This window comes from Belonocnema kinseyi, chromosome 6, assembly GCF_010883055.1.
Source record: "Belonocnema kinseyi isolate 2016_QV_RU_SX_M_011 chromosome 6, B_treatae_v1, whole genome shotgun sequence".
NCBI classification, from domain to species: Eukaryota; Metazoa; Arthropoda; class Insecta; order Hymenoptera; family Cynipidae; genus Belonocnema; species Belonocnema kinseyi.
In genome coordinates, this window is record NC_046662.1 from 16,599,661 (window position 1) to 16,615,525 (window position 15,865).

Here is a 15,865-nt window from a genome sequence, read left to right on the forward strand (position 1 = left end):
AGTTTCATACAAAGAAGATTCCAGTTTATTTTCTAATACCAAAATAATCTTTGTAAGCAGTAAGTTAATTTTTTGGTTAAGTAGTCGAATTTTAAACAAAAATGACGACTTTAAAAAGATTGTTAAATTTTCAACCAAACAGTTGAATGTTTAACCAAGAATAAACAAAAGAATAATATTCTAGTTAGAGTTGAACTTTAAACAAAAAAAAAACAAAATAATAACAAAATAAAAAGAGTTGAATTTTCAACCAAAAAGGATGCATTTTCAAGAAAATTGTTAAATTTTCAAGCAAATAATAAATTGTATAACTAAAGAAAATAATTTTCAAGAGTATATTTATGTACAGTTTCTTACAGGTAAAGTTGTAGTGGCATATAGTTTCTACAAACAAAATTGAATTTTCAATCCTATAAGAAGAAATTTTTCAACCAAAAAGGATGCATTTTTAACAAAATAGTCAAATTCTCGGGATTTTCACGGGGGTTTCCCAGTTCACAAACATTTTTCACGGCCAATGAAATAAAAAAATGGAACACTAAAGCTATGAATTTTCCACTTGAGGTAATAAATACTAAGCTGCAAATGAAAGCACTCAAAGTGGAACTGTTAAATTATGAACTTTTAAAATTGAAATTTAAAAGTTTTTAATTAAAAAATGTTGTATTCAAATGCTCAATAATTTACGCGTATAAAATTAAAGGTACTAACATTTTTCAATATAAAAAAAAACAAAAATCCACGTTATCATTTTTAATGCTCTAAATTAAAAAATTAAAATCCTTCTGAAATTTGTTGCAATCATTTAAAATCACTGGAATATCCAAAAACTATGTCTTTTGAAATCCTCTAAAAAAATTTGATATAGTTTAAAATATTTGAAATATTTCAAAATCTTTGAAATCTGTTGTACTTTACCTTTGTTGAAATTTTTTTTCGCCCTTGAAAGCTTTCAAATTTAATAGAATTTTGTAAAATTCTTTGAAATAATTTGAAACTTTAGAAACATTTTTTAAATCTTTCTTTAGCTTTTGTTCGTAAAATCTTTTCTGTTCGTTTGAGATCGTAAAAAAATTTGCAATCTTTAAAACTGATGTACTGTACCGTTTTTGAAATCTTTGAAATTCTTGAAATCTTTTGAAATTCCTACGAATTTTATGAAATATTTGTGAAATATATTGGAAATCTTTTGTAATTGTTTCAAATGTTCATTTGTAAATTATTCTATTATTCTTTTTTAGTAGTAAATTAATATTTTTCTTCAAAAATTCTTCTTTTTTAGTTTAAAATTCAACTTTTTGTTTCAGGATTCCAAAATTGTATTAAAAATTCGTCTTTTCCGTCGTAAATTAATCTTTTTGTTTCAAAATTCTTTTTTTTTTTATTTTAAAATTCAACGTCTGGGGTATGAGTTTTTGAATTTTGTTCGAAATTCGTCTTTTTTAGTTGTAAATTAATCTTTTCCTTTAAAAATTCTACTTTTTTAGTTCGAAATTCAACTTTTTGGTTAAGAATTCTTGAATTTTGTCTTTTTTTAGTAGTAAATTAATCTTTTTCTTGAAAAATTCTTCTTTTTTAGTTTAAAATTCAACTTTTCGATTCAGGATTCTTGAATTTTGTCCAAAATTCGTCTTTTTTAGTAGTAAATTAATCTTTTTCTTCAAAAATGCTCCTATTTTAGTTTAAAATTCAACTTTTTGGTTCAGGATTCTTGAATTTTATTAAAACTTCGTCTTTTTGGTCGTTAATTAATCATTTTGTTTCAAAATTCGTTTTTTTTTGGTTTAAAATTCAACGTTTTGGTTGAGAGTTTTTGAATTTGGTTCGAAATTTGTCTTTTTTAGTAGTAAATTAATCTTTTTCTTTAAAAATTCTACTTTTTTAGTTCGAAATTCAACTTTTTGGTTAAGAATGCTTGAATTTTGTCTTTTTTTAGTAGTAAATTAATCTTTTTCTTCAAAAATTCTACTTTTTTAGTTCAAAATTCAACTTTTTATTTCAGAATTCTTGAAGTTTGTCTTTTTTTAGTAGTAAATTAATCTTTTTCTTCAAAAATTCTTCTTTTTTAGTAGCAAATTAATATTTTTCTTTAAAAATTCTACTTTTTTAGTTCAAAACTCAACTGTTTGGTTCAGAATTCTTCAATTTTGTCTTTTTTTAGTAGTAAATTTATCTTTTTATTTAATAATTCTTCTTTTTTAGTTTAATATTTAACTTTTTGGTTCAGGATTCTTGAAATTTGTTCAAAATTCTTTTTTTTTTTTGCTTTAAAATTCAACGTTTTGGTTAAAAGTTTTTGAATTTTGTTCGAAATTCGTCTTTTTTAGTAGTGAATTAATCTTTTTCTTTAAAAATTCTACTTTTTTAGTTCAAAATTCGACTTTTTGGTTCAAAATTCTTGGATTTTATTAATAATTCGTCTTTTTGGTCGTAAATTAATCTTTTTGCATCAAAATTCTTCTTTTTTTAGTTAAAAATTCAACTTTTTGTTTCAGAATTCTTGAATTTTGTAAAAAATTTGTATTTTTTGGTAGAAAAATATTTTTTTTTACGAATTCCACTTTTTGTTTCAGAATTTCTTAAAGGCTCTTTGAAATTTTAACGATTCCAGGCTTTCTATGTCTATTTTCAACATCAAAGGCTTTTATTTTTGATTTGTTTAAGTCTTTAAGAAAGCATTTAAAAATTCTTCAAATTAAAAAAGTAAGCTTAAAAATAAAAATTGTAAATAGAAAATTTTTCAAGTATAAAAATTTTGAATTATGCATTGTAAGCTAAATAATAGCATAATTTAAAAACAGAAAAATTTAACTAATTATTTAAAAACTGTTGAAATTGAACATGGACAGATTTTTCTTCTACAAATTTGTAAAATTGCCGGTCAAAAAAAAATGCACTGTCAGTTCCCGGTTTTTCCCGGTCTCAAAAAATTTCCGGTCATTTCCCGGTTTCCCCGACCAGCGGCCACCCTGCTTTTTGTATGTCGGCCCGTCCCATTTACAAGAAGAATTTACAGAAACATTTTTTCAACTGTATCAAAAAAAGGCTAGATAAGCCAAAATGCTCGAAGAATAGGAGAAGTAAGTAGACTTTTTACGATAATAGGGAAATAACTTATTTTAAATTAAATAAATCTGGGTATTATATTTAATTCAATTTGAAACGCTTTAAATTCCCAAAATTTCAAGTCAAAATATTCCATTTTCAACAAAAAAAAAGATAAATTTTGTACCCAGAAAAGTAATTCACTACAGAAAAAAACGCAAATGTTATATTAGATACATGAATTACCAACTAAGAAATATCAATTTCCTACCAAAAATGAAATAATTAAATTTTTAGTAAAAAAAACTATTAAAAAAAAAAAGAATTTACAAACAAAATAATTTAATCCTCAACCAAAACACATTAATTTTCAATCAAATAGTTACATTTTAGCAAGAAGATATAAATTTAAATCAAAAAAGAATTCTTGAGGTACAAAAAAAGTCAAAATGTTAATCAAATGTTTGAATTTTTAAGCCATAAAACAACAATTTACAATAAAGCAGTTCCATTTTTAAACCGAAAACATGAATTTTTAACGAAAAAAATTAATTTTCTGTCCAAAAAGATAAATTTTTAAACAAAAAAAAACAGTCAAGACAAACTAAAATTTGACAAAATATTTAAATTTCCACCCAAAGAATAAGTTTTTAAATAGATGATGAATCTTTAACTTGAAAAATTCATTTTTATTCAAGTATAGTTAAATTTTCAACCAAAAAGATGAATTTTGAACAAAAAATAATATAATTTTCAACCGAGAAAGATTTTTTAGTCATGGAAGAAAAAAAATGTTAACTTAATTGAACTTATAAATGAAAATATAAGAATTTTCAACAAAAAAAATTAATTTTCTACCATAAATACGAATTTTTAACAAAATACTTGACTTTTCAACCTAATAATTAATTTTTCAATTTAAAAATATAGATTTTCAAAAAGAAAATAACAAATTTTCAACAATATTGTTAAATTTTCACTAAAAGAGACGTATTTTCGAATAAAATGATAAACCTTTAAATAAAAAATAAAATTTGCGATCAATTAGTTAAATTTTGAAACAAAGTAGATCATTTTTTAACCAAATAGATGAATTTTCAACTAAAAAAGATCCATTCTAAACTAAAAATATAATAGTAAATATTTCAACTCAGAAAGATTCGGATTTTAAATACAAATCAGTTTAATCCAACTAAAAAAAAAAGAATTTTCGAAAAAATAGTGGAATCTTCAAACAAAACAAGGTTAATTTTCAACTAAACATTTTCATTTCTAACCAAAAAAAAATCCATATTTTCTCAAAAGAGATAAATTCTTATACAAAAAAGACCAATTTTCAACCAAGAAAGATTTTTCAGTTATAAAAGACAGAACATTTCAATGGAATTGTTAACTTTACAACAACAAAATCTTTTACAAATCAGTTGAATTTTTAATTAAAAAATATGAATTTTCAACAAATATTACATTATTTTTGAACTTAATAGTTGAATTAAGAAAAAAAAGATTAATATTTAACAAAAAGTGGAATAATTAAACTTTCAGTTAAAAAATTAATTTTAAATTTAAAAAATAACTAATTTGCAACCAAAATATTTGAAGTTTCAACCAAAGAAATGAATTTTTAACTAAAGTTATGAGTCTTCAATGAAAAAAATGAATTCACAAAGTAGTTCATCTCCAACCAATTAGTTGAACTTTCAACTAAAAAGAAGATGAATTCTTAACAAAAAATAAAGTTGATATTTTAAGAAAAAAATGATTTTCATTTCAAATAAAAAACAGTTAAATTTCACCAAAATAGACAAATTTTCTACAAAAAAAATTATTTTTTAACCGAAAAGTTGATTATTCTACCAAAGAAGTTGAATATTATACACAAAAAGACGAACTGGTTACAAAATAGTTGACTTTTTGACTTAAAAGTATGCATTTTTTTACAGAAAAGATTGATTTTCTACCAAAAAGACGAATTTTTAACAAAATAAATTATTTTTAAATTTGCGGGTAAAAAGTTCATTTTCAAATGATAAAAAAAGAACACAAATTTACAACCTAAATAGTTTAATTTTCAGCCAAAGAAATGAATTATCAACTAATATATGAAATATTTGAATTTTCAGCTAAAAAAGAACTTTTTTTCCTAACGAAAACTGAAATATAATTTATATTTTAAGAATAACAATATTTTAATTTGAAATAAAAAACAGTTAATATTCACCAAAAATAGCTAAAATTTGTTGACAAAATAGTTTAATCATACAACGAAACAGATTAATTTTTAACCAAACAGTTGAATTTTAAAGCAAAAAGGATGACTATTTAGAAAAAATTGTTGAATTTTCAACAAAATAATAATATATTTAACTAAAAAAGATTAATTCTCAGTCAAAAATATAATAGGAATAGGAATACTGGAATCCCTATGAAACCTGCGATAAATAAATAGTAATTTTGATCATTTATAGACTAAATAATAATTAAAAATAACTAACGTACCTAAAAAAAATATTTAAATTTATTCAATGGCTAAGGCACGATACGTGTTGATAAGTTGTTTTTAATTTTTAATTAATTTTATATTTGTTTAAAATTTTAAATAAACATTTTAGGCCCTGGGATTAAAAAAAAGGTTAATTATTTTTAACATGGATTTTATTGATTACCCTGGCGATGATGTGAGGATCGATCGCTAAAATGACGATAAAGGGACAACCGTTGTCACTGAACAAGGCTTGAATCGCGTCCAGAACTAGCAAAACCTTATCCTGCTCGCAACTGTCCAGGCCATCGACTATAACTGCTAGTCTGCTTTGTTGAGAACTAAAACTGTCGAGGCACTTGATCTGGAATGGAAAATTTTCATTCAAAAGTTTCAGGCATGCCGCAATTTCGCAGAAAGTATTGAGAAGAGTGTTGGGTCGAAAATAAAAAAAAATTTAAAAATCTGGAATGCGAAATCGACACAACGCGAAAAAGCACCTTATTGGAATCGTAAAAAAATATTTTCAGAAATTTTTTTTCTAATTTAGGGTGGCGATTCGGGGGAAGATTTGAAATTCCCGGTCATTTGCCGATTTTTCCTGGTCAAATTTTTCAATTTTCCCGTTCATCTCAAAAACATATTCATACTTGCCGCTAAACGCAAACATTTATTTTAAATACTAACGTTCATTCTAAGAATAAATAATTCAAACAATCGAATAGTTGAACTTTTAGTTCAAAAAATTAATAATTTATAATAATAGCTACAATAATGAATTTTTAACTAGAATAGTTGAATTTTCAACAATAAAAATTAATTTTTACTAAAAAAGATAAAATGTCAATCAAAACTTGAATAATTAAATTTTCATTAAAAAATTACTTTCGCTGAAAAAAACTATCTTTCAAAAACAAAAATTTTCAAAAAATAGTTACGTTTTCAAATAAAGTGATGATTTTTAAACTAAAATTGTCAATATATAACTGAAATAGTTAAATTTTTAACCAGAAAGATGATTTTTCAACTAAAAGAATGAATCTTTAACAAGAATAATTGATTTTTTGACCAAAAAGATGAATTTTCAACCAAGAAGATGCAACTGTTTGGAGTATTCAACCGAAATAGTATTTTCAGTTCAAGAAAAAAATTTTTTTGAAGCAAAAAAAAAAAAACTTTCAATAAAATAGTGAAGTTTTCGGTAAAAAAATTCTTCTCCATCCAATGAAAAAACCATTTTTCGAACAAGCAATTCATTTTTCAAGCCAAGAAATGAATTTGTAATTAAAATGATTAATTTTGAACCAAAAAAATTATTTTTTAACAAAAGAGTTAAACTTTTAACCAAGTAATTGAAGTTTTAACTGAAAAACGGAAAAACTTGCAAATAAAAAGAGAATTTTTTAATAAAAAAACGACGTTTAACAAAATATGTGGATTTTTAAAGAAATAGTTGAATTTTTTATTTAAAAAAAGACAAATTTTAGACAAAATTTTTGGATTTTTCATAAGAAATAATCAATTTTCAACAAAAAATTCACATTTTAAACTTTTAAACGAAGGAATTAATTTTCAATCACACTGACGAATTTCAAACTAAAACGATGAATCTTTAACTGGAAGTTTAATTTTAAACCAAACATATGAATTTTCAACAACAAAAATGAATCTTAAATTGAAATCGATGCATTCACAACATAAACAAATTAATTTGTACTAAAAAAGATAAAATGTCAATTAAAACTTGAATAATTAAATTTTAGGTTCGAAAAATTAATTTTGAATTAATTAGAAGAATTTTCAACTAAAACTATGCAATATTTCATTAGAGCAAGTTAAATTTTCAGCTAAAAAAATTATTTTCTATGAAAAAAAACTATCTTTCAAAAACAACAAAAAGTTTCAAAAAATAGTTACATTTTCAAATAAAGTGATAAATTTTCAACTAAAATTGTCAATATTTAACTAGAATAGTTGAATTTTTAACCAGAAAGATGATTTTTCAACTAAAATGATAAATCTTTAACTAGAATAATTGATTTTTTGACAAAAAAAGATGAATTTTCAACCAAGAAGATTCTTTTTCATTCAAAGAAAAAACAAGTTTTCAATCAAATAGCTCATATTTTAACCAAAGAAATGAATTTATAAATAAAATGATGAATTTTCAACCCAAAAAATTATTTCTCAAAGAAATAATTTAAACTTTTAACCAAGTAATTTTATTTCCAACTTCAAAGATAAATTTTCACATGAGAAGATGAATATTTTACTGTAATACTGGAATTTTTAACTGAAAAACTATGAAATATTCCATTGGAACAAGTTAAATTTTCAGTTTAAAGAAATTACTTTTTACACACAAAAAAGACTATAACAAAAATTAAAAAAAAAAGTTACATTTTCAAACAAAGTGATGAAGTTTGAACAAAATTTTTAATCTTCAACTGGAATAGTTGAATTTTTAACCAGAATTTAACTAGAATAATTGATTTTTTGACAAAAAAAATATGAATTTTCAACCAAGTAGATTCCTTTTCATACAAAGAAAAAACAAATTTTCAATCAAAGAATCAAACTTTCAACCAAGGAATTTTATTTCCAACTTAAAAGATGAATTTTCAACTAAAGTGATACATATTTTACTGTAATACTTGAAGTTTTAACTGAAAAATGAAAAAACTTGCAAATAGAAAGATCATTTTTTACGAAAAAAAAACAACCGATTTTTAACAAAATATGTGGATTTTCAACGGAATAGTTGAATTTCGAATTAAAAAACAAGTTTTAATAAAAATTGTTGGATTTTTAACAATAAAAGATCTACTTTCAAAAAAATATGGACATATTAAATTTTTAGTCGAAAAAATTAATTTTTAAATTATTTTTTACTAAAAAAGATAAAATGTAAATAAAAACTTGAATAATTAAATTGTAGGCTCAAAAAATTAATGTTCAATCAATTAGAAGAATTTTCATTGGAAACTATGCATTATTCCCTTGGAACAAGTTAAATTTTCAGTTAAAAAATTACTTTCAACAAAAAAAAAATTAATTTTCAAAATAATAGTTGCATTTTCAAACAAAGTGATTAATTTTGAACTAAAATTGTACATCTATAACTTAAATAGTTGACTTTTCAAGCAAAAAGATAAATTTTCAACTATTAAAGGTTAATTTTCTAGAAAAAGGCGAATTTTTCAAAAATAACATACATTTTCAAACAACTAGTGCAATTTTTAAATAAATAGAAATATAATAATTCAAAAATAGATTATGATTTAATTAGAGTAAACTGAGATAATCTAAAAAATCTGCGACATTAGATAAAGTAGAAATTACTTTTCTAAATTGTCAAAAATTAATTAAATAACGAAAACTTGAATTTTACTGCGATCAGGAGTAAATTCCAAGTATTTTAATTAAATTATCGGTTTTTTCCAGATCAATAAAGTTCCTTGTTATTTCTCCGTCAAGTTGCCGCCCTACATTTTAAAAAAAATTTCACTGTGCAGAGTTTTCAAATTTTGTTGAGTTTCCATTTTTTTACATTCCTGACAGTCAAAAAATTATTTTTAATTTAAATTTAATTTATAATTAAATTGAATTATATAATTAATTATTGAAAATATTATACATATTTTATACCATAGTACTTTCCGCTTAAAAGTAGTTAAAAGAAAGAAGAATTTTAGTAAAAAATCATGAATTTCCGAAAGAAGAACTGTTTAGAAATTTTAGGCTTTTGCCCCTAAAATTGATATTTAAAAATAAAAACCATTCGAATTAAATACAAAGATTTTCTTTAAAATTTTAAAATTTAGAAGCTTGTACAACTTCAAATTGTGATAGCGTTTTTCGTCGAAAATTAAATTTGTTATTAAAAATTCTTGTATTACAAAGAAGATTGATTATTTTTTAACAGTGTTGGGTTACGTTGTGGCTTTACAACTGAAATTTGTATTTTTAAACAAAAATCATTATAATTTGAAACGATCTAAAATATTTAAACAATTTTGGATTATATTAGCACTTTTCGTTGAAAATTTTTGATTTTAATTTTTTTTTCAAATAGACTTCAAAGAAGATTTTACCGGAAATATCCATACAGATTTGAAAGATAAAATAAAATTTCGAAACTATTTAAGGTAATGTAAAGGCATTTCTGAAATTTCCAATTCTCGAAATAAATATAATTCCGATATTTCAAATTCCCAAAAATTATAAATTGTGCTCAATTTTAGAGTTTCCGAAAAAAATTGAATACGAGTCGTACACTTGAACCCGGAATTAAAAAATTCGGAAATTCGCTACATTCGGAAGTTTGAAAATTTAGTAATTCACTATTCACAGGAATTTGAAAATTCAAGGTTTAAAAATACGGCAATAAAAAATAAACAATAAAATTGAAATTTTCAATAAACTTGAAAAATCAAACTTACAATTTTGAAAAAACTTTAGGATGTGCTAGTGTTTTTCGTTGAATTTTTTTTTATCATAAATATACTATAAAATTATAAAATAATAAATTTCGTATAAATTTTAATTTTAATTTCTAGGCCCTGGAAATTAATTTCCTAATGCATTTTCAAGAAACCGAAAAAATTCTTCTCCTATTTACACAAGTGCTAAGAATTTCTTCCAAAATCAGGGGTGAATTAAATAGGAATTATTTCTGAAAAGTTGAATAAAATCCACAAAACAATGCCAAGGAAGTAAAAAATTTGAAGCTCAAGATTCAAAATCAATTATACATTTTAGAATCCAAATAGCCTTTTTTGTACCATGTCGATTTCGAAATCCAGAATTTTTTATTTTCGATCTAAAATTTATTTTCGATTTTCGTGACGAAAAAAAAAGAACAAAAAAACTCACCATATCCGTCATAAGATTCACTTCACGTTTCAGAGTTTGCAGAAAGCCTTCACTTTTTAAAGTTTCCAATTTGGATATGCTTCGCTGAAGGTGTCTCCTTTGGGAGAAAAATAGTGCCCGAAGTGTCCTACTCCAGGTGTACAAATTTGCAATTAGGCTAACAGACAACAAGAGCGCAACGGTGAGCATTATCATATGTGCCGTAAAGGGCTCAATAGTGACTCTGAAAAGGAAAAAAAATGTTAAATACAGATTTCTAAAAACTTAATACCAGGGATCACAGAGCCTTTTACAGGGTTTCCGTTTTAATCGACGAAATAAATTTAAAAAGCAATCAATGAACTTTAAAATTTTCAAAATGATGTAATTTATTTTTTTCTACAATTTTCAGAAAATACTGCAAATTTTAGAACATTTGTTCACAATTTGGATGTATAAATAACAATTGCACATTTATTACTGGTAGGAGAAATTTGACTCATTTTAAAAATTAGATTCTTCTCAAGAATTGTGAAAGGCTTCAGAAAAATAAAAATATTTTCTTACGATTCATAGGAAAATTAAAAATAATTTTTCATTTTTAAAAATTATTTTAAGAGAATATTTCAAAAGTTTTTCAAAGATTTAAACAAAACTTTCAAAAAAGATTCTAGAAGATTTTAAAAGAACTTTCTAAAATTTGCATAATAAATTTTTATCTTTTTAAAACTCCTAAATATCTCTTAAAATTTCACAAATTTTTTCTACAAATGTTTATTTGTAAATTATACATTAAAATTTTAATAGTTCACTTATAAAAGAAGCGTTTTTCAAATACAACAATTAAAATTGTTTAATACTAAATGTTTGGTTTCAATTTACTTGTCTTAAATAAAAATTCAAATATTGCTAAATATTCAATAATTAATCTTTTTTTTTAATTAAAAATTTCAAATTGAAAGGGTTAAAAATTCAATATTTTAGACTGAAACAATATTCTAAATTTAATCAAATCCTTCGATCAAGAATATATTATTATGAAGTTATTTTTAAGTTGAAAATAGTTTATAAACTTTCAGTCACACGGTCACATTTGTTTAATGACTAATACTTTCAAATTGAAACCGTTTAAGTTTTAACGTTAAAATCTGAAAATTCTTAAATTTTAAACTGATTTAAAATCGTTTTGTTAAATCGTTTTTTTTTATTTTCTATTACTGAAAGTACAGATAAATTTAAAAACATTATTTATTAAATGCATTTTAAGCTAAATAATAGCATAATTGAAAAACATAACAATTCCACTAATTATTTAAAAACTGTTGAACTCCAACGTGGACAGATCTTTCTTCTACAAATTTGTAACATGCCCGGTAAAAAAAATTCACTGTCATTTCCGGATTTTTCCCTGTCTCAAAAAATTCTCGGTCATTTCCCGGTTTTCCGGTCCAGCGGCCACCCTGCTTTTAAAAAATTTCACGGCCATTGAAATTAAAAAATACAATCAACTTAAACTGAAAATTTTTAGATTTTAAGTAATCAAAACTGAACTGCAAATTAAAACTATCATACACTTGAATTTTCAACTCAAAAATATAAATTTTAAACAGAAATGGAAAAGTTAAACTTTCAGTTAGAAAAATTAGTTAAAATAGTTAAATTTTAAGCCAAATAGATAAATTTTCAACTAAAATTATCAATATTTAACTGAAATATTTGAATTTTCAACCACAAAGATGAACTTTGAACTAAAAAAAAATTAACTTTCAACCGAAAATTAAATTGTAACATTTTTAGATAGTAAAATTAAATTGTTACCTAACTCATGAATTTTCAATCAAAATAATGAATCTTTAACTAAAATAGTTGAATTTTAAACTGAAATTATGAATAAAAAAAATTAATCTTAAACTGAATTGGTTGAATTTTCAAACAAAAATTAATTTTTACTGGAAAATAAAAGATAAATTGTCAACCAAAACTTAAATAATTAAATTTTTAATTAAAAAAATTATTGCTCAACCAAATGTATAAATTTTTAACAGACTATTAAATATTTAACTACGATGATGAATATTTCAATAAAATAATTGAACTTTAGACCAAAAAGAAGAATTTTCGGCCAGGAAGATTAATTTCTAATAAAAAACACGAATTTTCAACTGGCGAAGATAATTTTTCGCCAAAAAATTGAATAATTAAATTTTGAGTCTAAAAATGAATGTTCATCAAAACAAATGGGGTTTTAAGTACCATTATGGAATATTTAACTGGTCTAATAGTTAAATTTTCAGTCGAAAAAAATAAAAATAATTTTCAACCAAAATGAAAACAAATTATCAAACAAAATAGTTAAATTTTCGGAACAAAATTCCTTTTCATCCAAAGAAAAAACATTTTTTCAATCAAATAGCTAATTTTCCAGCCCAAGAAATTAATTTTGAATTAAAATGATGAAACTCCACAAAAAATAATAATTTTTAACTAATAAAATCAACTTTTAATCAAGTAATTTTATTTTCCGCCTGAAAGATGAATTTTCAACTAAAATGATAAATATTTAACTTGAATACTTGAATTTTTAACCGACAAGAATAATTTTTAAACAAGGAGATTCATTTTTCAAGAAAAAGATAATTTTCAATATTCGAGATTGGAAATTCATCTTTTGGGTTGAAAATTTAACTACCTCGTTAAAAAAACTTTCTTACTTGAAAATTCAACCAGTTGGATACAAAATAATGTTTTTGGTTGAAGTCTCATAAGTTTAGTTGAAAATTAATTTCATGGATTAAAAATGTAAATATTTCATTTTCGGTTGAAAATGCATGCGTTTTAGTTGAAAAATTCAACTCTTGTGGAAAATTCATTTATTTTAAAAAATTTATCTTTTTTAGCAAAAAAGTAATCTTCATGGTTGAAAATTCAAATATTTGGTAAAAAAGTAATTTTCTTGTTGTTTAAAGATTCATCATTTAAGTCGGAAATTCATTTTGTTAGTTAAAAATTAAACTATTTTATTGAAAATGCGTTTTTTTAAATGGTAAAAACTTCATTTTTTAAAATTATAAAGTTTTACTTTGTCATTTTTGAAATTAATTTTTGTAACTGAAAACCGGTAATTTTAGTAAGAAAAAAATGGGTTTAAAACCAAAATTTAACAGTTTTCTGCAATTGTACAGAAAATGTGAAAAATTAATCTTCATGATTGAAAAATCAACTATTTGGTTAAAAATGAGTTTTTCTAGTTTAGGACTCATCATTTTATTCCAAAATTTATTTCTTTATTCAAAATTAAATTCTTTGTTGAAAATCCGTTTTTTTGTTTGTAATAAGTTCATTTTTTTAAATGAAAATTTAACGATCGTATTTTTGGTAAAATGTTATTATTTTTTTAGATATAAATTCAACTTTTTGGGTTGAAATTCATGTAGTTCATTGAAAATTTGTCTATTTTATAGAAAATGAAACAAATCTTTGTCGAAAATTCATCTATTTAAAAAAATAACTCTTTTCTTCGCAATAAATTAATGTTCATGGTTGAAAAATCATCTATTTGGTAAAAAATTAATTTTTGTTTGGTTGAAGATTCATAATTTTATTTGCAAATTCTATTTTTCAGTTAAAAATTAAACTACTTTATTGGAAATGCGTTTTTTTGTGGTGAAAACTTTTTTTTTAATTGCAAAATTTTACTTTGCCATTTTTGAAATTAATCTTTGTAACTGAAAACCGGTATTTTTAGTAAGGAAAAAAATTTGCTTAAACCAAAATTTAACAGTTTTCTGCAATTGTACAGAAAATGTAAAACATTAATTTTTTTGGTTGAAGATTTATTATTTTAGTCGGAAATTCATTTTTTAAATTAAAAATTAAACTATTTTATTGAAAAAGCGTTTTTTTGTGGTAAAAACTAAATTTCGTTTAATTGCAAAATTTTACTGTTTTTTTAAGTAAAATTTTTTAATGTAATTTTTTAACTAATAATTTAACTTATATCACTCGTATATTGAAAATCATCTTCTTTTGAAAAATTATTCTTGTCGGTTAAACACTCAAGTATTCAAGTTAAATATTTATCATTTCAGTTGAAAATTCATCTTTTAGACGAGAAATAAAATAATTGATTAAATGTTGATTTTATTTGTTAAAAATTATCATTTTTTGTGAAGTTTCATAATTCTAATTAAAAATTAATTTCTTGGGTTGAAAATTCGTGTAGTTTAGTTAAAATTTGTCTTTCTTGATAGAAAATGAGTCTTATTGGTCGGAAATTCATCTTTTGGGTTTAAAATTTAACTATTTGGGTAAGAAATTAATTTTTTTGGTTGAAGATTCGTCATTTCAGTCAAAATTCATTTTTTTAGTTAAAAATTAAACTATTTTATTGAAAATGCATTTTTTTATGGTAAAAACTTCATTTTTTTTTAATTGCAAAATTTTACTCTGCAATTTTTTAAATTAATTTTTGTAACTGAAAATGTTATTTAAAATTTGTCCTTTTTTCATAGAAAATGAATCTTTTTAATTGGAAATTCATCTTTTGGGCTGAAAATTCAACCAGTTGGGTACAAAAAAATGTTTTTGGTTGAGGTATTATAAGTTTTAGTTGAAAAATTCAACTCTTTTGTGAAGAATTTATCTATTTCTTAAAAATTTATCTTTTTTTGTCGGCAAAAAATTAATCTTCATGCTTGAAAATTCAACTATTTGGTAAAAAATTCTATTTTTGTTGTTGTTAAAGATTCATCATTTTAATCGGAAATTCATTTTTTTAGTTAAAAATTAAACTATTTTATTGAAAATGCATTTTTTGGGGGTAAAAACTTTTTTTTTTTTTAATTGTAAAATTTTACTTTGCCATTTTTGAAATTAATTTTTGTAACTGAAAATCAGTATTTTTAGTAAGAAAAAAAATTGGCTCAAACCAAAATTTAACAGTTTTCTGCAACTGTACAGAAAATGTACAAAATTAATCTTAATTGCTGAAATTCAAGTTTTTGGTTGAAAATTAATGTTATTGGTTGAAGATTCGTGAATATTTCTTTTTATTGCAAAATTTTACTGTTTTTTTTTAAGGTAGTTTTTTAATGTTATTTTTTTAACTTATAATTTAACTTATACCACTCGAGTAATCAAAATTATCTTATTTTTGGTTGAAAATTCATGATTTTAGTCAAAAATTCATTTCTTTAGTGAAAAATTAAATTCTTTCGTTGAAAATCCGTTTTTTTTATATAAAAAGTTAATTTTTTTCTTGAAAAATTATACTTTTTAATTCTTTAAATTAATGTTTTTAACTGAAAAATTAACGATCGTATTTTTGGTAAAAAGTTAATATTTTTTTAGTTACAAAAACAACTTTTTGGTTTAAAATGCATGTATTTTACGAGGGTGGATTGATAAGTTTCCGGCCTGACCAAGAGATGGCGCCACTAGGCCTACCTTGAGGTGGCGTTCTATAGTACCATCCTTAGATAGCTT

At 22.7% G+C, this 15,865-nt stretch overlaps 1 protein-coding gene across 3 annotated transcripts in view; it reads right to left on the reverse strand.

Annotated features, from left to right (window-relative positions):
• Positions 1-15,865, reverse strand: part of LOC117174307 (kinase D-interacting substrate of 220 kDa) — a 181,324-nt gene that overhangs the window by 42,980 nt on the left and 122,479 nt on the right. For all 3 annotated transcript variants that reach the window (XM_033363292.1, XM_033363291.1, XM_033363290.1), the window contains 2 exons: positions 10,403-10,625; positions 5,712-5,891 (listed from right to left, as the gene is read on the reverse strand). In XM_033363292.1, the coding sequence (XP_033219183.1) occupies positions 5,712-5,891; positions 10,403-10,625 (403 nt within the window). The remainder of the gene's footprint in view (positions 1-5,711; positions 5,892-10,402; positions 10,626-15,865) is intronic.